General features: G+C 43.6%; 1 protein-coding gene across 1 annotated transcript; it reads right to left on the bottom strand.

The window, feature by feature from the left end:
- Positions 1–589: 589 nt before the first annotated feature.
- LOC110532753 (mitogen-activated protein kinase 14A) lies at positions 590–24,872 on the bottom strand. The gene is made up of 12 exons (XM_021616877.2): positions 24,585–24,872; positions 15,343–15,472; positions 14,866–14,924; positions 7,143–7,254; positions 7,005–7,034; positions 6,856–6,903; positions 6,505–6,619; positions 6,278–6,349; positions 5,232–5,311; positions 5,022–5,100; positions 4,386–4,559; positions 590–4,181 (listed from the first exon to the last, which is right to left on the bottom strand). Exons 1-12 carry the CDS (start codon positions 24,701–24,703, stop codon positions 4,120–4,122), a joined length of 1,080 nt encoding a protein of 359 aa, XP_021472552.1. The 5' UTR covers positions 24,704–24,872; the 3' UTR covers positions 590–4,119.
- Positions 24,873–26,057: the final 1,185 nt, after the last annotated feature.

Genomic DNA, 26,057 nt, shown 5'->3' with positions numbered 1-26,057 from the left:
TTGAGGTCTAGAATTTTGTTTCTGAGGTCTTGCCTGATTAATTTTGATTTTCACATGATGACAAGCAAAGAGGCACTGAGTTTGAAGGTAGGCCTTGAAATACATCCACAGGTACACCTCCAATTGACTCAAATGATGTCAACTAACCTATCAGAAGCTTCTAAATCCTGGACATCATTTTGTGGAATTTCACAAGCTGTTTAAAGGCAGTCAATTTAAAGTATGGAAACTTCTGACCCACTGGAATTGTGATACAGTGAATTATAAGTGAAATAATCTGTCTGTAAACAAATGTTGGAAAAATTACGTGTCATGCACAAAGTAGATGTCCTAACCGACTTGCCAAAACTATAGTTTGTTAACAAATTTGTGAAGTGGTTGAAAAACAAGTTTTATTGACTCCAACCTAAGTGTATGTAAACTTACGACTTCAACTGTATGATAACTGTACCATATTACATATTGGATCGCATTTTTTAAAATATTTTTCATTACCGTGTAGTTTACCAATAAAAAGGTCAGACGGTGAAGTGGACTCGCTATTTATATCCTGTCACGATCGTCGTAAGAAGTGGACCAAAGCGCAGCGTGGTGTGAATCCATTATTTTATTGAATGACGAAAAACACAAATAACACTTAAACAAAAACAACAACACGACCGTGATGCTACGCTAAAGAGTGCTGAAACAGGCAACTACACATAGAAAATAACCCACGAAATACCCAAAGAAGATGGCTGCCTAAATATGGTTCCCAATCAGAGACAACGATAAACACCAGCCTCTAATTGAGAACCAATCTAGGCAACCATAGACCTACATAAACACCTAGATGGAAACAACCCCATAAATCTACAAAACCCCTAGACAGTACAAACACCCTAGATGAGACAAAAACACACATATCACCCATGTCACATCCTGACCTAACCAAAATAATAAAGAAAACAAAGAATACTAAGGTCATGGCGTGACATATCCGAAAGAAAGAAACGATCAAACTCCAATACATTTTTACAGAAAGTTATCAAAAATAGATAGGATCTTGCTACCATGGAAAGGTAAACACCTGTCTATTTGTTGAAAAATCATCCTGATTAATTCTTTAGTCATATCGCAGTTTACCTATGTACTTATGGCCCGGACTATACCAAACAACTTGTTTTTAAAATATATGAACAAAAAATATTACATTTGATTTGGAACAGCAAGACAGACCAAAAATTAAACGGGACAATTTAAATAATGAATATGATTTCGGAGGGCTGCAATTATTAAATAAGAAATGATTGACCCTCTCACTTAAGGATTCAGTAATACAAAAATTGTACTTAAATCCTAACTGGTTTTCTAACGGATTAGTAAGAATGGCTCATGCCGTGTTTAGAAATGGCCTTTTCCCCTATATTCAGATTACAACCTCTGGCATTCATCATTACGCACACCTGGCATTCATCATTACGCGCACCTGGCATTCATCATTACGCACACCTGGCATTCATCATTACGCGCACCTGGCATTCATCATTATGCACACCTGGCATTCATCATCACGCGCACCTGCGCTTCATCATTAGGCACACCTGGACTCCATCACTTCACTGATTACCTCCCCTATATCTGTCACTCCCTTAGTTCCAGTCCCCAGGCAGTATTTGACTATGTGTGTCATGTCTATACGTGGCTCGTGGCTGTTATTGTGGCAAACGGTCTGTTTATTATTAAACTCATCACCTGCACTTGCTTTCTGACTCCCAGCGTACATGCTACAGATCTGTCATTCTCATTGAAAGCAAGTCTAAAAAGCGATAGATCTAAGTTTTGTTTTTGTGTCTTTTACATTCAGTTTTGTACACCAGCTGAAAATACAACATATTTGTTTATGGAAAATATATTTCATTGGTTTATATGGTACAATGATTCTCCACACGGTTCTTTCTTGTTTTGCCACATAAACTGAAATGAAGGAACTATTAGAATTTTTTGCCACCAGGAAAACAAGATGCAATCAGACGTGAACGGCTCTTTGCAGTGTCAAAGTGTGAGCTGACTCGTGAAGAATTCGATTTCAAACCACAAAATAGCCAAATGTAATGACACATCGTCAAGGCCTGTAACACAACATTGAGGAATTTATCCTCACTATAATCTAGTTAACCACTAAGTTATTAAAGGGATAGTTCATCCAAATTACAAAATGGCACTGTTTTCTTACCCTGTGTAAGCAGTCTATGGACAAGGTATGACCACACTCCATGCATTGGTTTTGTTTACCTGGCCACTGTTTCAAAATATATCTTTTTAGCATTTGGAGCACAAATGAAATGCAAGTTAATGGTACCTATATTAGCATTTTTACTCTTCATGTCCGAATCATGTAAACATGTATCACAACTCATTGAAGTTTCTTATAGATGATGTGTTAATAAAGAGCAACAATTATAATATAGGTACCAATGACTTGCATTGGATTTGAGCCAAAAATGCAAAAAAACTTAGCATTTGAAACAGTGACCAGGTAAAGAAATTAACAAAGCATGATTGCTGTCATACCTTGTCCATTAACTGCTGACAGGGTAAGGAAAACAATATAATTTTGTAATTTGGATGAACTGTCCCTTTAAATGGGATTTACAATGAATCTGACAGTATTAGATAGTGTTAACATGTGTTACTTCTCTTTACTATATAAAAAAAATATCAACCATGTATGGATGTTTTCTGAGGAAATTGGGATAGCATTCATTGCACCCAAAACAATACAATCAAACATTCATATTGCCCTCTTTTTGGAATGCTAGTGAATCGTTAGACAAAAGCAGTAGTACTGTATTAATTCAAATGTAATTAAATCTGATTCAATTTAAATGTATTTAATCTACTTCAATTTCAGCAGGTGGGATACAGGCAGACAACTTTAATTAATGTAACACACGCATATATCTACTGTAACACAATGATGAAAAAAGTACTCAATTATCATACTTGCATTAAGCAGACCAGATGGCACAATTGTCTTGTTTTTTTTATTGACGGACAGCCAGGGGATGCACTCCAACACTCAGACATAATTTACAAATGCAGTATTTGCAGTGAGTCTGTAAGATCAGAGGCATTAGGGATGACAATGCGTTATATTGATAGACGCGTGAATTGGACCATATTGCTGTCCTGCCTGAAAATTCTGAAAAGTACTTTTGGGTGTCAGGAAAAATGTATGGAATAAAAGGTACGTTATTTTCTTTAGGAATGTAGTGTAGTGAAGGTAAAAGCTGTCAAAAATATAAATAGCAAACTACAGATACCTCCCAAAAAATGACTTAAGTAGTACCTTAAAGTATTTTTTACTTATTACCATTGCTGTAACAGAACTGAAATGATGACCTATCTGACCCGTTCACAAAAAAAAAAGGGCAGCATAAGAACATTATACATTACACTGAACATGTGCCGTCTACTGTACACTATGTGGATCTATTGATTGAGATTTAGTTTTCTGGCATCAAACATAATTTTTCAGTTAAGATACCAAAACGTGCTTAATTTTGGAAAATGCTAATTGAGTCAGAGATGAAAATGTGTTCATAGATGAGATTGATTTGAGGTATGAGGTTTTACTCAGTCATGATAAAAACATTGTTCACACATAGATTGTAGCCAATTGGATAAACATGCAAATGGTGTGGTTGATTACCACGTTACTATATTTAATATGATAATACTACTGATATATTAAAAGGTTGTACATCATTCATGTTCATTTTTTACGAAGCATTCTGAAAATGTATACCTTAAAACAAGTTAAAACCATGACCTACCCTTAAAACACGAGGGATCCATAAAAATGATGACATAGCAAATCAAATCAAATTGTATTTGTCACATGCGCCGAATACAACACTGTGAAATGCTTACTTACAAGCCCTTAACCAACAATGCTTTTAAACAATCGCACAATTAGTTATGGGATCGTAAAAAGACAGCCATCTCCTTTGGCGCCATTCTTTCCAGTATCATGTTTCATGAAGTCATGAAACCATGTTGTGAAATGTGATGCTTTTTATAAGATGGAGCAATGGGGGAGCCATGGGGGAGCCCGTGTTCTGTTGTGTCTGTCCGCTACATTGCAGTGGCACTGGGGTTTCTGGGGTCAAAAGTCATAATCTCCATGTGGATCAGACCTAACAGGAAAAGAGTCAATATTTTTTAAATTTTACCACATGAACCACACATACAGTATTTTAGAATTGAATTTCCTAAAAGGGAAACTTTGCAGAAGTGTAAGTGTAGGGCTCTAAAAGCAGTGAGTAATTCAGGATAAATCCCATCAACATGTACAACAAGGTAATCAGTCATAGGTAAGTCATAGGTAAGATATCACTCACTACTCCACTCTCCCACGTCAAGCTCCATGCTTTCAAAGGAGTCGTCGTACGGCGGGGAGTCGGGTTCAGATTCTGGATCATGGAACTCAGAGAGGTAGGGGTGTGAGAGGCCCTCTTTAGCTGTCATCCTGGTGTCTGGGTCCAGCAGCAGTATGCTGTCCAGCAGATCCACCGCTGGACAGAGGTACACACAGGACATGAAGAGAGAGAGAGGTAGGCATTTAAGCAGTAAGGCCGAAAGGGGGTGTGGTATATGACCAATATACCACGGCTAAGGGCTGTTCTAACATACGACGCAACACGGAGTGTCTGGATACAGGCCTTAGCCTGTTGGCCATATACCACAAACCCCCAATGTGCCTTCTTGCTATTTTAAACTGGTTACCAATGTAATTAGAGCAGTAAAAATAAATGTTTAGTCATACCCGTGGTATACGGTCTGATATACCACGGCTGTCAACCAATCAGCATTCAGGGCTCAAACGACCCAGTTTATATTAGGAAATAGAGCATGAAGTAGAGTCATCACAGCCCTCAACTGTTCTCTATACACAGCAGAAAAACATCACTGAAGAACTGGATATTCATAACCACCATGCAGAATGTTCCATTAGCAAAATAATGATAGATACTCACCATTTACATCCAAGGAGGGAAAGACTTCCTTAAAGTTTTTCTTCTTTTGGATAGGGAGACCCTGCACATATGAACGAGCCTGCAAGACAATACCAACAATGTTCAACTGTCAATCCCATACTGACCATAACTTGTGACTTCAACACCAAGCTACATTGAATCATTGCAAGCTGAATAGTTGCCATTAGACTGAGATGACAGTAGGCCTACATCTTTGCTCTGCATCTTCTGCAGCAGGGAGGACGGTGGTGTTCCTGTCACGTGGAGGATCTTCTTCAACTGGTCAATGCCTGAACAGGACGGTCAAGGAGGGGGTAGAGACACACAAAGGCAGACAGTGGAAACAGTTTCAAGCAAAATAGTTACAGCAATGATCAGTGAACAGTCTGATTGCATGATTGGTGTTGTACTTTGTGCAACTGCACAATGATAACTACACAATAACTCCATCAGCTAACTCCACCTGATAACTACATCAGATAACTACACGCTAACTACATCAGATAACTACACGCTAACTACATCAGATAACTGCACAATAACTACATCAGATAACCACAATATAACTACACCAGATAACTACACCAGATAACTACACCAGATAACTACACCAGATAACTACACCAGATAACTACATCAGATAACTACACCAGATAACGACACGATAACCACACCAGATAACTACATCAGATAACTTCATGATAACTACACCAGATAACTTCTTGATAACTACATCAGATAACTTCATAATAACTACACCAGATAACTGCATGATAACTACATCAGATAACTGCATGATAGCTACACCAGATAACTTTCTGATAACTTTCTGATAACTACACCAGGTAACTTTCTGATAACTTTCTGATAACTACACCAGATAACTTCATGATAACTACACCAGATAACTTCATGATAACTACACCAGATAACTGCATGATAACTACACCAGATAACTACACCAGATAACTTTCTGATAACTACACCATATAACTTCATGATAACTACACCAGATAACGTCATGATAACTACACCAGATAACTTTATTATAACTACATGCTAACAACACCAGATAAGATACATCAGACAACTGAATGATAAGTACATCAGATAACTAAATGATAAGTACATCAGATAACTAGATGATAGGTACATCATTAATATACACTGGATGAGGTAAGGAATCTATGTGTTTGTGTTGATGTATAATGAGTGAGTTATACAGTGGAAGTGTCAGAGGGAACATTAGAGGATACTGTCTTTGCCTGGGAACAGAACCTGGCCTGTGATCATCTCAGCTAAGATGCAGCCTGCTGACCACAAGTCCACTGAGAGGGAGACAGACACACAGAATATATAACACATGAGATACCAATGAGCCAATAGTACAAGAGTAAGATAACCCTAGAAGTGTTTGCAATGCAAGGAAAGTGAAGCCCAAAATATATGAAATGGTTTTCATTGTGTGTTGGCGATAGGTCACCTGACTGGCTATAGTGCATCCAGTTGAAGATGACCTCTGGTGACCTGTACCAGCGTGTCACCACATAGCCCGTCATCTCACTCTCTGCATGTCTCGCTAGACCAAAGTCCAGGATCTGAGATAGAAAAAGAAAGCGAGGGAATGTGAAGGAAAAGTGAGGTAAAGGTTATAAAAAGAGAGGGTTATCTTTAATCACAACAATCAAACAATATAGTGTAGTCTTTAAACACCCGTGTGGCATCTTTCTAAATCAAGTAAATTACATTTCTCTCACTGTCTGAAGGTTATAAAATGAAAAGTGCAGTACTATAAATACATGGACATGCAGGTTGTTTCCCAATTCTTATTTACCTTCAATTCACAGTTATCGTTCACGGCGAGGTTGCCAGGTTTTAGGTCCTAAAGAATAAAGCAAAGTATTGTAGGATGTTATACGATCTGGTCACTCAAATATACTTAGAAATGTGTTTCATGTATATCGATAAGAGCCTAATACAAACCCGATGGATGATCCCTGCAGAATGGATATACTAAGGGTAGAAAAATAGAAAAATATACATTTTTGATTAATCATTTTCACATTGGTAATAGCATTATTTAAAGGCCTGTGTATACACTTAATGAGTGGTAGTAAACACCTTGAGGCCACATAGAAGCTGGTAGAAGAGGTAAACAATGACGCGATCAGTCAATCTCCTCCTCTTCATGATGTTACCGAGATCCTCAGCAACGAAGGGCATCACCATGTAACTGTGACATGAAGGAGAGAGAGGGGGGGGGGGGGGGGGGCAGTAGCCAGATACAAACAGTATCACCATGTAACTGTGACATGAAAGAGAGAGGGGGGGGGGGGGGGGGGGGGGGCAGTAGCCAGATACAAACAGTATCACCATGTAACTGTGACATGAAAGAGAGAGAGAGGGGGGGGGGGCAGTAGCCAGATACAAACAGTATCACCATGTAACTGTGACATGAAGGAGAGAGGGGGGGGCAGTAGCCAGATACAAACAGTATCACCATGTAACTGTGACATGAAAGAGAGAGAGAGGGGGGGGGGGGGCAGTAGCCAGATACAAACAGTATCACCATGTAACTGTGACATGAAGGAGAGAGAGAGAGGGGGGGGGGGGCATTAGCCAGATACAAACAGTATCACCATGTAACTGTGACATGAAGGAGAGAGAGAGAGGGGGGGGGGCAGTAGCCAGATACAAACAGTATCACCATGTAACTGTGACATGAAGGAGAGAGAGGGGGGGGGGCAGTAGCCAGATACAAACAGTATCACCATGTAACTGTGACATGAAGGAGAGAGAGAGGGGGGGGGGGGGGGGGGCAGTAGCCAGATACAAACAATATCACCATGTAACTGTGACATGAAGGAGAGAGGGGGGGGGCAGTAGCCAGATACAAACAGTATCACCATGTAACTGTGACATGAAGGAGAGAGAGAGGGGGGGGGCAGTAGCCAGATACAAACAGTATCACCATGTAACTGTGACATGAAGGAGAGAGAGAGGGGGGGGGGGGGGGGCAGTAGCCAGATACAAACAGTATCACCATGTAACTGTGACATGAAAGAGAGAGGGGGGGGGGCAGTAGCCAGATACAAACAGTATCACCATGTAACTGTGACATGAAGGAGAGAGAGAGGGGGGGGGGGGGGGGCATTAGCCAGATACAAACAATATCACCATGTAACTGTGACATGAAGGAGAGAGAGAGAGGGGGGGGGGGCAGTAGCCAGATACAAACAGTATCACCATGTAACTGTGACATGAAGGAGAGAGAGAGAGGGGGGGGGGGGGCATTAGCCAGATACAAACAGTATCACCATGTAACTGTGACATGAAGGAGAGAGAGAGAGGGGGGGGGGGGGCAGTAGCCAGATACAAACAGTATCACCATGTAACTGTGACATGAAGGAGAGAGAGGGGGGGGGGGGGGCAGTAGCCAGATACAAACAGTATCACCATGTAACTGTGACATGAAGGAGAGAGAGAGGGGGGGGGGGCAGTAGCCAGATACAAACAATATCACCATGTAACTTTGACATGAAGGAGAGAGGGGGGGGCAGTAGCCAGATACAAACAGTATCACCATGTAACTGTGACATGAAGGAGAGAGAGAGGGGGGGGCAGTAGCCAGATACAAACAGTATCACCATGTAACTGTGACATGAAGGAGAGAGAGAGGGGGGGGGGGGGGGGGGGGCAGTAGCCAGATACAAACAGTATCACCATGTAACTTTGACATGAAGGAGAGAGGGAGGGGGGGGGGGGGCAGTAGCCAGATACAAACAGTATCACCATGTAACTGTGACATGAAGGAGAGAGAGAGAGAGAGGGGGGGGGGGGGGGCAGTAGCCAGATACAAACAGTATCACCATGTAACTTTGACATGAAGGAGAGAGAGGGGGGGGGGGGGGGGCAGTAGCCAGATACAAACAGTATCACCATGTAACTGTGACATGAAGGAGAGAGAGAGAGAGAGAGGGGGGGGGGGGGGGGGCAGTAGCCAGATACAAACAGTATCACCATGTAACTTTGACATGAAGGAGAGAGGGGGGGGGGGGGGGCAGTAGCCAGATACAAACAATATCACCATGTAACTGTGACATGAAGGAGAGAGAGAGAGAGGGGGGGGGGGGGGCAGTAGCCAGATACAAACAGTATCACCATGTAACTTTGACATGAAGGAGAGAGGGAGGGGGGGGGGGCAGTAGCCAGATACAAACAGTATCACCATGTAACTGTGACATGAAGGAGAGGGGGGGGGGGGGGGGGGGCAGTAGCCAGATACAAACAGTATCACCATGTAACTTTGACATGAAGGAGAGAGGGAGGGGGGGGGGGGGGGCAGTAGCCAGATACAAACAGTATCACCATGTAACTGTGACATGAAGGAGAGAGAGAGAGAGAGGGGGGGGGGGGGGCAGTAGCCAGATACAAACAGTATCACCATGTAACTTTGACATGAAGGAGAGAGAGGGGGGGGGGGGGGGGGGCAGTAGCCAGATACAAACAGTATCACCATGTAACTGTGACATGAAGGAGAGAGAGAGAGAGAGAGGGGGGGGGGGGGGGGGCAGTAGCCAGATACAAACAGTATCACCATGTAACTTTGACATGAAGGAGAGAGGGGGGGGGGGGGCAGTAGCCAGATACAAACAATATCACCATGTAACTGTGACATGAAGGAGAGAGAGAGAGAGGGGGGGGGGGGGCAGTAGCCAGATACAAACAGTATCACCATGTAACTTTGACATGAAGGAGAGAGGGAGGGAGGGGGGGGGCAGTAGCCAGATACAAACAGTATCACCATGTAACTGTGACATGAAGGAGAGAGAGAGAGAGGGGGGGGGGGGGGCAGTAGCCAGATACAAACAGTATCACCATGTAACTGTGACATGAAGGAGAGAGAGAGAGAGGGGGGGGGGGGGGGCAGTAGCCAGATACAAACAGTATCACCATGTAACTGTGACATGAAGGAGAGAGAGAGAGAGAGGGGGGGGGGGGCAGTAGCCAGATACAAACAGTATCACCATGTAACTTTGACATGAAGGAGAGAGGGAGGGGGGGGGGGCAGTAGCCAGATACAAACAATATCACCATGTAACTGTGACATGAAGGAGAGAGGGGGGGGGGGGGGCAGTAGCCAGATACAAACAGTATCACCATGTAACTGTGACATGAAGGAGAGAGAGAGAGAGAGAGGGGGGGGGGGCAGTAGCCAGATACAAACAGTATCACCATGTAACTTTGACATGAAGGAGAGAGGGAGGGGGGGGGGGGCAGTAGCCAGATACAAACAATATCACCATGTAACTGTGACATGAAGGAGAGAGGGGGGGGGGGCAGTAGCCAGATACAAACAGTATCACCATGTAACTGTGACATGAAGGAGAGAGAGAGAGGGGGGGGGGGGGGGGCAGTAGCCAGATACAAACAGTATCACCATGTAACTTTGACATGAAGGAGAGAGGGAGGGGGGGGGGGGGCAGTAGCCAGATACAAACAGTATCACCATGTAACTGTGACATGAAGGAGAGAGAGAGAGAGAGAGGGGGGGGGGGGCAGTAGCCAGATACAAACAGTATCACCATGTCACTTTGACATGAAGGAGAGAGGGGGGGGGGGGGGGGGGGGCAGTAGCCAGATACAAACAGTATCACCATGTAACTGTGACATGAAGGAGAGAGAGAGAGGGGGGGGGGGGGGGCAGTAGCCAGATACAAACAGTATCACCATGTAACTTTGACATGAAGGAGAGAGGGAGGGGGGGGGGGGCAGTAGCCAGATACAAACAGTATCACCATGTAACTGTGACATGAAGGAGAGAGAGAGAGAGAGAGGGGGGGGGGGCAGTAGCCAGATACAAACAGTATCACCATGTAACTTTGACATGAAGGAGAGAGGGGGGGGGGGGGCAGTAGCCAGATACAAACAATATCACCATGTAACTGTGACATGAAGGAGAGAGAGAGAGGGGGGGGGGGGGGCAGTAGCCAGATACAAACAGTATCACCATGTAACTGTGACATGAAGGAGAGAGAGAGAGAGGGGGGGGGGGGGGGGGGGCAGTAGCCAGATACAAACAGTATCACCATGTAACTGTGACATGAAGGAGAGAGAGAGAGAGAGGGGGGGGGGGGGCAGTAGCCAGATACAAACAGTATCACCATGTAACTTTGACATGAAGGAGAGAGAGAGAGGGGGGGGGGGGGGCAGTAGCCAGATACAAACAGTATCACCATGTAACTGTGACATGAAGGAGAGAGGGGGGGGGGGGGGCAGTAGCCAGATACAAACAGTATCACCATGTAACTGTGACATGAAGGAGAGAGAGAGAGGGGGGGGGGGGGGGGGCAGTAGCCAGATACAAACAGTATCACCATGTAACTGTGACATGAAGGAGAGAGGGGCGGGGGGCAGTAGCCAGATACAAACAATATCACCATGTAACTGTGACATGAAGGAGAGAGGGGCGGGGGGCAGTAGCCAGATACAAACAGTATCACCATGTAACTGTGACATGAAGGAGAGAGAGAGAGGGGGGGGGGGGGCAGTAGCCAGATACAAACAGTATCACCATGTAACTGTGACATGAAGGAGAGAGGGAGGGGGGGGGGGGGGGGGGCAGTAGCCAGATACAGTAGCCAGATACAAACAGTATCACCATGTAACTGTGACATGAAGGAGAGAGGGGGGGGGGGGGGGGGGGCAGTAGCCAGATACAAACAGTATCACCATGTAACTGTGACATGAAGGAGAGAGGGGGGGGGGGGCAGTAGCCAGATACAAACAATATCACCATGTAACTGTGACATGAAGGAGAGAGGGGGGGGGGGGGGGCAGTAGCCAGATACAAACAGTATCACCATGTAACTGTGACATGAAGGAGAGAGGGGCGGGGGGCAGTAGCCAGATACAAACAGTATCACCATGTAACTGTGACATGAAGGAGAGAGGGGGGGGGGGGGCAGTAGCCAGATACAAACAGTATCACCATGTAACTGTGACATGAAGGAGAGAGGGGGCGGGGGGCAGTAGCCAGATACAAACAGTATCACCATGTAACTGTGACATGAAGGAGAGGGGGGGGGGGGGGGGGCAGTAGCCAGATACAAACAGTATCACCATGTAACTGTGACATGAAGGAGAGAGGGGCGGGGGGCAGTAGCCAGATACAAACAGTATCACCATGTAACTGTGACATGAAGGAGAGAGGGGGGGGGGGGGGGGGGGGCAGTAGCCAGATACAAACAGTATCACCATGTAACTTTGACATGAAGGAGAGAGGGGGGGGGGGGGGGGGGGGGCAGTAGCCAGATACAAACAGTATCACCATGTAACTGTGACATGAAGGAGAGAGAGAGGGGGGGGGGGGCAGTAGCCAGATACAAACAGTATCACCATGTAACTGTGACATGAAGGAGAGAGGGGGCGGGGGGCAGTAGCCAGATACAAACAGTATCACCATGTAACTGTGACATGAAGGAGAGGGGGGGGGGGGGGGGGCAGTAGCCAGATACAAACAGTATCACCATGTAACTGTGACATGAAGGAGAGAGGGGCGGGGGGCAGTAGCCAGATACAAACAGTATCACCATGTAACTGTGACATGAAGGAGAGAGGGGGGGGGGGGGGGGGGGGGGCAGTAGCCAGATACAAACAGTATCACCATGTAACTTTGACATGAAGGAGAGAGGGGGGGGGGGGGGGGGCAGTAGCCAGATACAAACAGTATCACCATGTAACTGTGACATGAAGGAGAGAGGGGGGGGGGGGCAGTAGCCAGATACAAACAATATCACCATGTAACTGTGACATGAAGGAGAGAGGGGGGGGGGGGGGGCAGTAGCCAGATACAAACAGTATCACCATGTAACTGTGACATGAAGGAGAGAGGGGCGGGGGGCAGTAGCCAGATACAAACAGTATCACCATGTAACTGTGACATGAAGGAGAGAGGGGGGGGGGGGGGCAGTAGCCAGATACAAACAGTATCACCATGTAACTGTGACATGAAGGAGAGAGGGGGCGGGGGGCAGTAGCCAGATACAAACAGTATCACCATGTAACTGTGACATGAAGGAGAGGGGGGGGGGGGGGGGGCAGTAGCCAGATACAAACAGTATCACCATGTAACTGTGACATGAAGGAGAGAGGGGCGGGGGGCAGTAGCCAGATACAAACAGTATCACCATGTAACTGTGACATGAAGGAGAGAGGGGGGGGGGGGGGGGGGGGGCAGTAGCCAGATACAAACAGTATCACCATGTAACTTTGACATGAAGGAGAGAGGGGGGGGGGGGGGGGGGGGCAGTAGCCAGATACAAACAGTATCACCATGTAACTGTGACATGAAGGAGAGAGAGAGGGGGGGGGGGGGCAGTAGCCAGATACAAACAGTATCACCATGTAACTGTGACATGAAGGAGAGAGGGGGCGGGGGGCAGTAGCCAGATACAAACAGTATCACCATGTAACTGTGACATGAAGGAGAGGGGGGGGGGGGGGGGGGCAGTAGCCAGATACAAACAGTATCACCATGTAACTGTGACATGAAGGAGAGAGGGGCGGGGGGCAGTAGCCAGATACAAACAGTATCACCATGTAACTGTGACATGAAGGAGAGAGGGGGGGGGGGGGGGGGGGGGGCAGTAGCCAGATACAAACAGTATCACCATGTAACTTTGACATGAAGGAGAGAGGGGGGGGGGGGGGGGGGCAGTAGCCAGATACAAACAGTATCACCATGTAACTGTGACATGAAGGAGAGAGGGGGGGGGGGGGGGGGGGGGGGGGGGGGGGCAGTAGCCAGATACAAACAGTATCACCATGTAACTTTGACATGAAGGAGAGAGGGGGGGGGGGGGGGGGCAGTAGCCAGATACAAACAGTATCACCATGTAACTGTGACATGAAGGAGAGAGAGAGGGGGGGGGGGGGGCAGTAGCCAGATACAAACAGTATCACCATGTAACTGTGACATGAAGGAGAGAGGGGCGGGGGACAGTAGCCAGATACAAACAGTATCACCATGTAACTGTGACATGAAGGAGAGAGGGGGGGGGGGGCAGTAGCCAGATACAAACAGTATCACCATGTAACTGTGACGTGAAGGAGAGAGAGGGGGGGGGGGGGGCAGTAGCCAGATACAAACAGTATCACCATGTAACTGTGACATGAAGGAGAGAGGGGCGGGGGGCAGTGGCCAGATACAAACAGTATCACCATGTAACTGTGACATGAAGGAGAGAGGGGGGGGGGGGGCAGTAGCCAGATACAAACAGTATCACCATGTAACTGTGACATGAAGGAGAGAGGGGGGGGGGGGGCAGTAGCCAGATACAAACAGTATCACCATGTAACTGTGACATGAAGGAGAGAGGGGCGGGGGGCAGTAGCCAGATACAAACAGTATCACCATGTAACTCTGGCAGAGAATACAAGCAGGGAAATGGAATGATATAAAACACAACGTACTAATTCTACCACCTACAACTAAAAGTGCTGCAGGTGTATAATAACATGACAAAATAATGCAGGGTACATCATATACTGTGTCTCGTGGTAAGAATCCTAAACCAGACATCAAATCTATGTTTTTTCTCAGATATGAGAAGATATCACATACCCAAGCACAAACAAACATGAACAAACCTGCACGCCTGCAAGCACACACACACACACACACACGCACACACGTACACACATACACACAGATACAGACACACACAAACAGAAACAGAAAACACACACTATGAAACTAAAAGTCCAAGATACACTCTGAGCAGCCTGTCTCAACAAGCTGAGACAACTGGCAGAGGAATGCTATTCACAGCTCACTACTCACAATGTCTGGAATTTCTCCAGGGAGAAATCAGGTGTGAAGACATTAAGGAGGCAGATCACCTTTAGGAAACAACAGGGAGTAGGAGAGGAATGGAAGGTTTTATTCCCACGACAAGTGAGCACACGCACATTATACGTTGCAGTGAGACTTATTCATCACCCGTAACAGAACAAGTGGGCCCGATGAACAGTTCTCTAGGAATATGTGCACTGTGAAGTGTTGAGTGAAAACACGGGCCCATAACGGCCGCTACTCCTTTCCCCTAAACATAAATAAACACATAGGAAAGAGGCAAAGCAATACAACTGGATGCTGAATAGTGTCCATTGGACTGTAAATTATTCAGATGTGAAGTACTGTAGAATGACAATTGCTGCATTGTAATGAAAAGCCTCTACATTTTTGAGTGACTGGAATCTCTGTCTAGGGGAGCGCATCTCAGATATCCCACTATAATAGAAGCTAACAAGTACTTACATTGTCATGCTGGATGTGCCGCAACAGTCGTAGTTCCCGGTAGGCCCGTTTAGCATGGATCAACGACTGAAATGGACGATAGAGCTTCTTAATGGCCACCTTCTCCTTGGTCTGCTGGTCAATAGCAGAACTAATAAATGAGACAAGGTCAGAAGTCAAAGTACATTAGTGCTGGATATAACAATTATGTCTCAGACTAGATAGACTGGTTTACTCTCAATAACAACAGACTGTGGGGGATATAGATAGAATGGTTTACTCTCAATAGCGAACAGACTGTGGGGGATATAGATAGAATGGTTCACTCTCAATAGCAACAGACTGTGGGGGATATAAATAGAATGGTTCACTCTCAATAGCAACAGACTGTGGGGGATAGAGATAGAATGGTTTACTCTCAATAGCAACAGACAGTGGGGGATAGAGATAGAATGGTTTACTCTCAATAGCGAACAGACTGTGGGGGATATAGATAGAATGGTTTACTCTCAATAGCAACAGACTGTGGGGGATAGAGATAGAATGGTTCACTCTCAATAGCAACAGACTGTGGGGGATATAGATAGAATGGTTTACTCTCAATAGCAACAGACTGTGGGGGATATAGATAGAATGGTTTACTCTCAATAGCAACAGACTGTGGGGGATATAGATAGAATGGTTTACTCTCAATAGCAACAGACTGTGGGGGATATAGATAGAATGGTTTACTCTCAATAGCAACAGACTGTGGGGATAGAGATAGAATGGTATACTCTCAATAGCAACAGACCAGGGGTGGATAGAGATAGAATGGTTTACTCTCAATAGCGAACAGACTGTGGGGGATATAGATAGAATGGTTTACTCTCAATAGCAACAGACTGTGGGGGATAGAGATAGAATGGTTTACTCTCAATAGCGAACAGACTGTGGGGGATATAGATAGAATGGTTTACTCTCAATAGCAACAGACTGTGGGGATAGAGATAGAATGGTATACTCTCAATAGCAACAGACCAGGGGTGGATAGAGATAGAATGGTTTACTCTCAATAGCGAACAGACTGTGGGGGATATAGATAGAATGGTTCACTCTCAATAGCAACAGACTGTGGGGGATATAGATAGAATGGTTTACTCTCAATAGCAACAGACTGTGGGGATATAGATAGAATGGTTTACTCTCAATAGCAACAGACTGTGGGGGATATAGATAGAATGGTTTACTCTCAATAGCAACAGACTGTGGGGGATATAGAAAGAATGGTTCACTCTCAATAGCAACATACTGTGGGGGATATAGATAGAATGGTTTACTCTCAATAACAACAGACTGTGGGGGATATAGATAGAATGGTTTACTCTCAATAGCAACAGACTGTGGGGGATATAGATAGAATGGTTTACTCTCAATAACAACAGACTGTGGGGGATATAGATAGAATGGTTTACTCTCAATAGCAACATACTGTGGGGGATAGAGATAGAATGGTTTACTCTCAATAGCAACAGACTGTGGGGGATAGAGATAGAATGGTTCACTCTCAATAGCAACAGACAGTGGGGGATAGAGATAGAATGGTTTACTCTCAATAGCAACAGACTGTGGGGGATATAGATAGAATGGTTTACTCTCAATAGCAACAGACTGTGGGGGATATAGATAGAATGGTTTACTCTCAATAGCAACAGACTGTGGGGGATATAGATAGAATGGTTCACTCTCAATAACAACAGACTGTGGGGGATAGAGATAGAATGGTTTACTCTCAATAGCAACAGACTGTGGGGGATATAGATAGAATGGTTCACTCTCAATAGCAACAGACTGTGGGGGATATAGGTAGAATGGTTCACTCTCAATAGCAACAGACTGTGGGGGATATAGATAGAATGGTTTACTCTCAATAACAACAGACTGTGGGGGATATAGATAGAATGGTTTACTCTCAATAGCAACAGACTGTGGGGGATAGAGATAGAATGGTTTACTCTCAATAGCAACAGACTGTGGGGGATAGAGATAGAATGGTTTACTCTCAATAGCAACAGACTGTGGGGGATAGAGATAGAATGGTTCACTCTCAATAGCAACAGACTGTGGGCGATATAGATAGAATGGTTTACTCTCAATAGCAACAGACTGTGGGGGATATAGATAGAATGGTTTACTCTCAATAGCAACAGACTGTGGGGGATATAGATAGAATGGTTTACTCTCAATAGCAACAGACTGTGGGGGATATAGATAGAATGGTTTACTCTCAATAGCAACAGACTGTGGGGATAGAGATAGAATGGTATACTCTCAATAGCAACAGACCAGGGGTGGATAGAGATAGAATGGTTTACTCTCAATAGCGAACAGACTGTGGGGGATATAGATAGAATGGTTTACTCTCAATAGCAACAGACTGTGGGGGATAGAGATAGAATGGTTTACTCTCAATAGCGAACAGACTGTGGGGGATATAGATAGAATGGTTTACTCTCAATAGCAACAGACTGTGGGGGATATAGATAGAATGGTTTACTCTCAATAGCAACAGACTGTGGGGGATATAGATAGAATGGTTTACTCTCAATAGCAACAGACTGTGGGGGATATAGATAGAATGGTTCACTCTCAATAGCAACATACTGTGGGGGATATAGATAGAATGGTTTACTCTCAATAACAACAGACTGTGGGGGATATAGATAGAATGGTTTACTCTCAATAGCAACAGACTGTGGGGGATATAGATAGAATGGTTTACTCTCAATAACAACAGACTGTGGGGGATATAGATAGAATGGTTTACTCTCAATAGCAACATACTGTGGGGGATAGAGATAGAATGGTTTACTCTCAATAGCAACAGACTGTGGGGGATAGAGATAGAATGGTTCACTCTCAATAGCAACAGACAGTGGGGGATAGAGATAGAATGGTTTACTCTCAATAGCAACAGACTGTGGGGGATATAGATAGAATGGTTCACTCTCAATAGCAACAGACTGTGGGGGATATAGATAGAATGGTTTACTCTCAATAGCAACAGACTGTGGGGGATATAGATAGAATGGTTTACTCTCAATAGCAACAGACTGTGGGGGATATAGATAGAATGGTTCACTCTCAATAACAACAGACTGTGGGGGATAGAGATAGAATGGTTTACTCTCAATAGCAACAGACTGTGGGGGATATAGATAGAATGGTTCACTCTCAATAGCAACAGACTGTGGGGGATATAGGTAGAATGGTTCACTCTCAATAGCAACAGACTGTGGGGGATATAGATAGAATGGTTTACTCTCAATAACAACAGACTGTGGGGGATATAGATAGAATGGTTTACTCTCAATAGCAACAGACTGTGGGGGATAGAGATAGAATGGTTTACTCTCAATAGCAACAGACTGTGGGGGATAGAGATAGAATGGTTTACTCTCAATAGCAACAGACTGTGGGGGATAGAGATAGAATGGTTCACTCTCAATAGCAACAGACTGTGGGCGATATAGATAGAATGGTTTACTCTCAATAGCAACAGACTGTGGGGGATATAGATAGAATGGTTTACTCTCAATAGCAACAGACTGTGGGGGATATAGATAGAATGGTTTACTCTCAATAGCAACAGACTGTGGGGGATATAGATAGAATGGTTTACTCTCAATAGCAACAGACTGTGGGGATAGAGATAGAATGGTATACTCTCAATAGCAACAGACCAGGGGTGGATAGAGATAGAATGGTTTACTCTCAATAGCGAACAGACTGTGGGGGATATAGATAGAATGGTTTACTCTCAATAGCAACAGACTGTGGGGGATAGAGATAGAATGGTTTACTCTCAATAGCGAACAGACTGTGGGGGATATAGATAGAATGGTTTACTCTCAATAGCAACAGACTGTGGGGGATATAGATAGAATGGTTTACTCTCAATAGCAACAGACTGTGGGGGATATAGATAGAATGGTTTACTCTCAATAGCAACAGACTGTGGGGGATATAGATAGAATGGTTCACTCTCAATAGCAACATACTGTGGGGGATATAGATAGAATGGTTTACTCTCAATAGCAACAGACTGTGGGGGATATAGATAGAATGGTTTACTCTCAATAGCAACAGACTGTGGGGGATATAGATAGAATGGTTTACTCTCAATAACAACAGACTGTGGGGGATATAGATAGAATGGTTTACTCTCAATAGCAACATACTGTGGGGGATAGAGATAGAATGGTTTACTCTCAATAGCAACAGACTGTGGGGGATAGAGATAGAATGGTTCACTCTCAATAGCAACAGACAGTGGGGGATAGAGATAGAATGGTTTACTCTCAATAGCAACAGACTGTGGGGGATATAGATAGAATGGTTCACTCTCAATAGCAACAGACTGTGGGGGATATAGATAGAATGGTTTACTCTCAATAGCAACAGACTGTGGGGGATATAGATAGAATGGTTTACTCTCAATAGCAACAGACTGTGGGGGATATAGATAGAATGGTTCACTCTCAATAACAACAGACTGTGGGGGATATAGATAGAATGGTTTACTCTCAATAGCAACAGACTGTGGGGGATATAGATAGAATGGTTTACTCTCAATAGCAACAGACTGTGGGGGATATAGATAGAATGGTTTACTCTCAATAGCAACAGACTGTGGGGGATATAGATAGAATGGTTCACTCTCAATAACAACAGACTGTGGGGGATATAGATAGAATGGTTTACTCTCAATAGCAACAGACTGTGGGGGATAGAGATAGAATGGTTTACTCTCAATAGCAACAGACTGTGGGGGATAGAGATAGAATGGTTTACTCTCAATAGCAACAGACTGTGGGGGATAGAGATAGAATGGTTCACTCTCAATAGCAACAGACTGTGGGCGATATAGATAGAATGGTTTACTCTCAATAGCAACAGACTGTGGGGATAGAGATAGAATGGTATACTCTCAATAGCAACAGACCAGGGGTGGATAGAGATAGAATGGTTTACTCTCAATAGCGAACAGACTGTGGGGGATATAGATAGAATGGTTCACTCTCAATAGCAACAGACTGTGGGGGATATAGATAGAATGGTTTACTCTCAATAGCAACAGACTGTGGGGGATATAGATAGAATGGTTCACTCTCAATAACAACAGACTGTGGGGGATAGAGATAGAATGGTTTACTCTCAATAGCAACAGACTGTGGGGGATATAGATAGAATGGTTTACTCTCAATAGCAACAGACTGTGGGGGATATAGATAGAATGGTTTACTCTCAATAGCAACAGACTGTGGGGGATATAGATAGAATGGTTCACTCTCAATAGCAACATACTGTGGGGGATATAGATAGAATGGTTTACTCTCAATAACAACAGACTGTGGGGGATATAGATAGAATGGTTTACTCTCAATAGCAACAGACTGTGGGGGATATAGATAGAATGGTTTACTCTCAATAACAACAGACTGTGGGGGATATAGATAGAATGGTTTACTCTCAATAGCAACAGACTGTGGGGGATGGAGATAGAATGGTTCACTCTCAATAGCAACAGACTGTGGGGGATATAGATAGAATGGTTCACTCTCAATAGCAACAGACTGTGGGGGATATAGATAGAATGGTTTACTCTCAATAGCAACAGACTGTGGGGGATATAGATAGAATGGTTTACTCTCAATAGCAACAGACTGTGGGGGATATAGATAGAATGGTTTACTCTCAATAGCAACAGACTGTGGGGGATATAGATAGAATGGTTCACTCTCAATAACAACAGACTGTGGGGGATAGAGATAGAATGGTTTACTCTCAATAGCAACAGACTGTGGGGGATATAGATAGAATGGTTCACTCTCAATAGCAACAGACTGTGGGGGATATAAGTAGAATGGTTCACTCTCAATAGCAACAGACTGTGGGCGATATAGATAGAATGGTTTACTCTCAATAGCAACAGACTGTGGGGATAGAGATAGAATGGTATACTCTCAATAGCAACAGACCAGGGGTGGATAGAGATAGAATGGTTTACTCTCAATAGCGAACAGACTGTGGGGGATATAGATAGAATGGTTCACTCTCAATAGCAACAGACTGTGGGGGATATAGATAGAATGGTTTACTCTCAATAGCAACAGACTGTGGGGGATATAGATAGAATGGTTCACTCTCAATAACAACAGACTGTGGGGGATAGAGATAGAATGGTTTACTCTCAATAGCAACAGACTGTGGGGGATATAGATAGAATGGTTTACTCTCAATAGCAACAGACTGTGGGGGATATAGATAGAATGGTTTACTCTCAATAGCAACAGACTGTGGGGGATATAGATAGAATGGTTCACTCTCAATAGCAACATACTGTGGGGGATATAGATAGAATGGTTTACTCTCAATAACAACAGACTGTGGGGGATATAGATAGAATGGTTTACTCTCAATAGCAACAGACTGTGGGGGATATAGATAGAATGGTTTACTCTCAATAACAACAGACTGTGGGGGATATAGATAGAATGGTTTACTCTCAATAGCAACAGACTGTGGGGGATGGAGATAGAATGGTTCACTCTCAATAGCAACAGACTGTGGGGGATATAGATAGAATGGTTCACTCTCAATAGCAACAGACTGTGGGGGATATAGATAGAATGGTTTACTCTCAATAGCAACAGACTGTGGGGGATATAGATAGAATGGTTTACTCTCAATAGCAACAGACTGTGGGGGATATAGATAGAATGGTTTACTCTCAATAGCAACAGACTGTGGGGGATATAGATAGAATGGTTCACTCTCAATAACAACAGACTGTGGGGGATAGAGATAGAATGGTTTACTCTCAATAGCAACAGACTGTGGGGGATATAGATAGAATGGTTCACTCTCAATAGCAACAGACTGTGGGGGATATAAGTAGAATGGTTCACTCTCAATAGCAACAGACTGTGGGGGATATAGATAGAATGGTTTACTCTCAATAACAACAGACTGTGGGGGATATAGATAGAATGGTTTACTCTCAATAGCAACAGACTGTGGGGGATAGAGATAGAATGGTTTACTCTCAATAGCAACAGACTGTGGGGGATAGAGATAGAATGGTTTACTCTCAATAGCAACAGACTGTGGGGGATATAGATAGAATGGTTTACTCTCAATAGCAACAGACTCTGGGGGATATAGATAGAATGGTTCACTCTCAATAGCAACAGACTGTGGGGGATATAGATAGAATGGTTCACTCTCAATAGCAACAGACTGTGGGGGATATAGATAGAATGGTTTACTCTCAATAGCAACAGACTGTGGGGGATATAGATAGAATGGTTTACTCTCAATAGCAACAGACTGTGGGGGATATAGATAGAATGGTTTACTCTCAATAGCAACAGACTGTGGGGGATATAGATAGAATGGTTCACTCTCAATAACAACAGACTGTGGGGGATAGAGATAGAATGGTTTACTCTCAATAGCAACAGACTGTGGGGGATATAGATAGAATGGTTCACTCTCAATAGCAACAGACTGTGGGGGATATAAGTAGAATGGTTCACTCTCAATAGCAACAGACTGTGGGGGATATAGATAGAATGGTTTACTCTCAATAACAACAGACTGTGGGGGATATAGATAGAATGGTTTACTCTCAATAGCAACAGACTGTGGGGGATAGAGATAGAATGGTTTACTCTCAATAGCAACAGACTGTGGGGGATAGAGATAGAATGGTTTACTCTCAATAGCAACAGACTGTGGGGGATATAGATAGAATGGTTTACTCTCAATAGCAACAGACTCTGGGGGATATAGATAGAATGGTTCACTCTCAATAGCAACAGACTGTGGGGGATATAGATAGAATGGTTTACTCTCAATAGCAACAGACTGTGGGGGATAGAGATAGAATGGTTTACTCTCAATAGCAACAGACTGTGGGGGATAGAGATAGAATGGTTTACTCTCAATAGCAACAGACTGTGGGGGATATAGATAGAATGGTTTACTCTCAATAGCAACAGACTCTGGGGGATATAGATAGAATGGTTCACTCTCAATAGCAACAGACTGTGGGGGATATAGATAGAATGGTTTACTCTCAATAGCAACATACTGTGGGGGATATAGATAGAATGGTTCACTCTCAATAGCAACAGACTGTGGGGGATATAGATAGAATGGTTTACTCTCAATAGCAACAGACTGTGGGGGATATAGATAGAATGGTTTACTCTCAATAGCAACAGACTCTGGGGGATATAGATAGAATGGTTCACTCTCAATAGCAACAGACTGTGGGGGATATAGATAGAATGGTTCACTCCAGTGAAGGCTGCTGAGGGGAGGACGGCTAATAATAATGGCTGGAACGGAGAAAATGGAATGGCATGTGTTTGATGTATTTGATACCATGCCACTAATTCCGCTCCAGCCTTTACCACGAGCCCATCCTCCCCAATTGAGGTGTCACCAACCTCCTGTGGTTTACTTTCAATACCAGGTCATCAAAGACTGCAAAATCTTGGATTGACTTTTATGTCAGAGTTTGACAAATTACTATCTGAAGTCCTACAAATAACATTTGATTTCAGACATTCCATATGACCTATATCTGGCAGAGGTAAAACTGGGTTTCAAGATTACGGGGCTTGCTCCAGGTTGGGAGAGCAAAATTCTTGTCTTATCTCGAAACCTGCTTCAACTTGCTTATTTGCTTGAGGAAATACAATAGTGCCTCTGTTAGCAATGACCAGTCTATTCAGTATTGAACAAATGCAACAAAAAAACTGTCAAAATACAATAATGTAGAGTTTTGGATTTTATTTCAATTAAATAAACAATTATAGGCTAAGGGAAAGTTGTTCCTTCCATTATTTTTTATTTTCTACATATTTTGCAATGACTGAGATTGAGAACAACTGTATTTATACAGAGGTATATTCTAAAGAATACAAACACATGCTGGTTTGGCGTGAAGTTATTCCTGCAAGGCCTCCCAATAATTACCCGTTCACCCAAAGGGTTTGTGCTATCCTTGGGATATCCCTACCCCCATTGAAGTTTACATTTTACATGGAGAAGGTAAGGGTTAAGAATATGGTTTGGTAAGGGATATGGTTAAGGTTAGGGTAGGGGTAAAGGTTAGGGTAAGGGTAAAGGTTACGGTTAGGGTTTAGGGTTTAGGGTAGTGATGTCCCAAGAATCCCAGAATGCACTGACCGTTCACAAAGTCAACTCACCATACTGTCCCGTAAGCACCTGAGCCAACAGCTTTCAGTGTGGTATATTGCTCCGGAACCTCCCATGTTGTTTTCTGTATTTCCAGTCTAAGGAAACCTTTCTTCACGGGCGATTCCATTTTGTCAATACAAAATGTCCCTTTAGTTCAAACCAGTGCGGTACCTATTGGAAATCTGTAATCGCTTTAAGATTTGGAAATGACAGGTAAGCAAAGGTAGCTGGGAGACGCCCACCCTGAGGGTGCGTTCGTAATTTCACTCTGGTTATCTACTACGATTTCAGAGCTCTAGTCTGAGTGTGCCAGAGTGCAGAATAACTTCTGAGTTTATGAATATGGCCGGTGTCAGTAAATGTAGGCAAAAAAAGCGTAATTCAATTATTGCCAGCAGCACAGTTACAGTCACCAACAGGCTGGATAACATGAAAACAGCGTAATCATCTCTGCTAGGGGGAGTAAAATGGTCAGAGTGAGGTGTTTTCTTATTTGTGTCTAGAAGTAGTTAGCATGCTAGCCAAGTTAGCCTTTTAGCTTGGTTGCTTGACTGCCGTTGTAAGGTCAGAACGCTCTGATCAACCCTACTCTAGGCCAGAGCGTCCAATGTGCGCTCTGAACACTTCGAGAACGCAATGCTCTGAATTTAGGAACAGACAATCTGACAATGCTCTGAATTTATGAATGCCCAGAGCGCAATCTGAGCACACTCTGGCACTCCAGATTGAATTTATAAACACACCACATCTTGTCCTTGTGTAAACAGTCACCTGTCAGAGGCTCTGTATACCTCCTCCCGCCTTGAATCATCAACATTAACTAATCTCTGATTACCCATACTTTTAAAGCAACACTAAGTAAAACAATTTGGGAGGGTAAAACAATGGAGGAATCTCTTTTAAGCATTTCAACAGTGCTCATTCGTGATGCTCACAAACATCACATCTATAGGCTTTAAAACTTCTTATGGCTGGGATCGATATGACAGCAGCCAGTGAAAGTGCAGGGCGCCAAATTCAAAACAACAGAAATCTCATAATTAAGATTCCTCAAACATAGAAGTATTTCACACCATTTTAAAGATATACTTCTTGTTAATCCCAACACAGTGTCCGATTTCAAATAGGCTTTACAGCGAAAGCACCACAAACGATTATGTTCGGTCAGAGCCAAGTCACAGAAAAACACATTTTAATAGCCAAAGAGAGGAGTCAGAAATAGAGATAAAATTAATCACTAACCTTTGATGATCGTCATCAGATGACACTGATAGGACTTCATGTTACACAATACATGTATGTTTTGTTCGATAAAGTTCATATTTATATAAAAAAATCTCAGTATACATTGGAGCGTTATGTTCAGTAGTTCCAAAAACATCCGGTGATTTTGCAGAGAGCCACATCAATTTACAGAAATACTCATGATAAATGTTGATGAAAATACAAGTGTTATGCATGGAATTTAGATATACTTCCAA

The sequence above is a fragment of the Oncorhynchus mykiss genome, chromosome 9 (genome assembly GCF_013265735.2).
Source record: "Oncorhynchus mykiss isolate Arlee chromosome 9, USDA_OmykA_1.1, whole genome shotgun sequence".
Lineage (NCBI taxonomy): Eukaryota > Metazoa > Chordata > Actinopteri > Salmoniformes > Salmonidae > Oncorhynchus > Oncorhynchus mykiss.
This window is presented reverse-complemented; position numbering and strand designations above follow the sequence as displayed.

Excerpts from the sequence above, each read along its gene's own strand:
- LOC110532753 (XM_021616877.2), bottom strand. The coding sequence starts at position 24,703 with ATGGAATCGCCCGTGAAGAAAGGTTTCCTTAGACTGGAAATACAGAAA. Across the intron at positions 6,620-6,855 it reads ACGATAACTGTGAATTGAAG|ATCCTGGACTTTGGTCTAGC; the intron begins GTAAATAAGAAT and ends TTTCTATCTCAG. Across the intron at positions 5,312-6,277 it reads TCTGTTCCCAGGCAAAGACA|GCATTGACCAGTTGAAGAAG; the intron begins GTATCCTCTAAT and ends CGTCCTGTTCAG.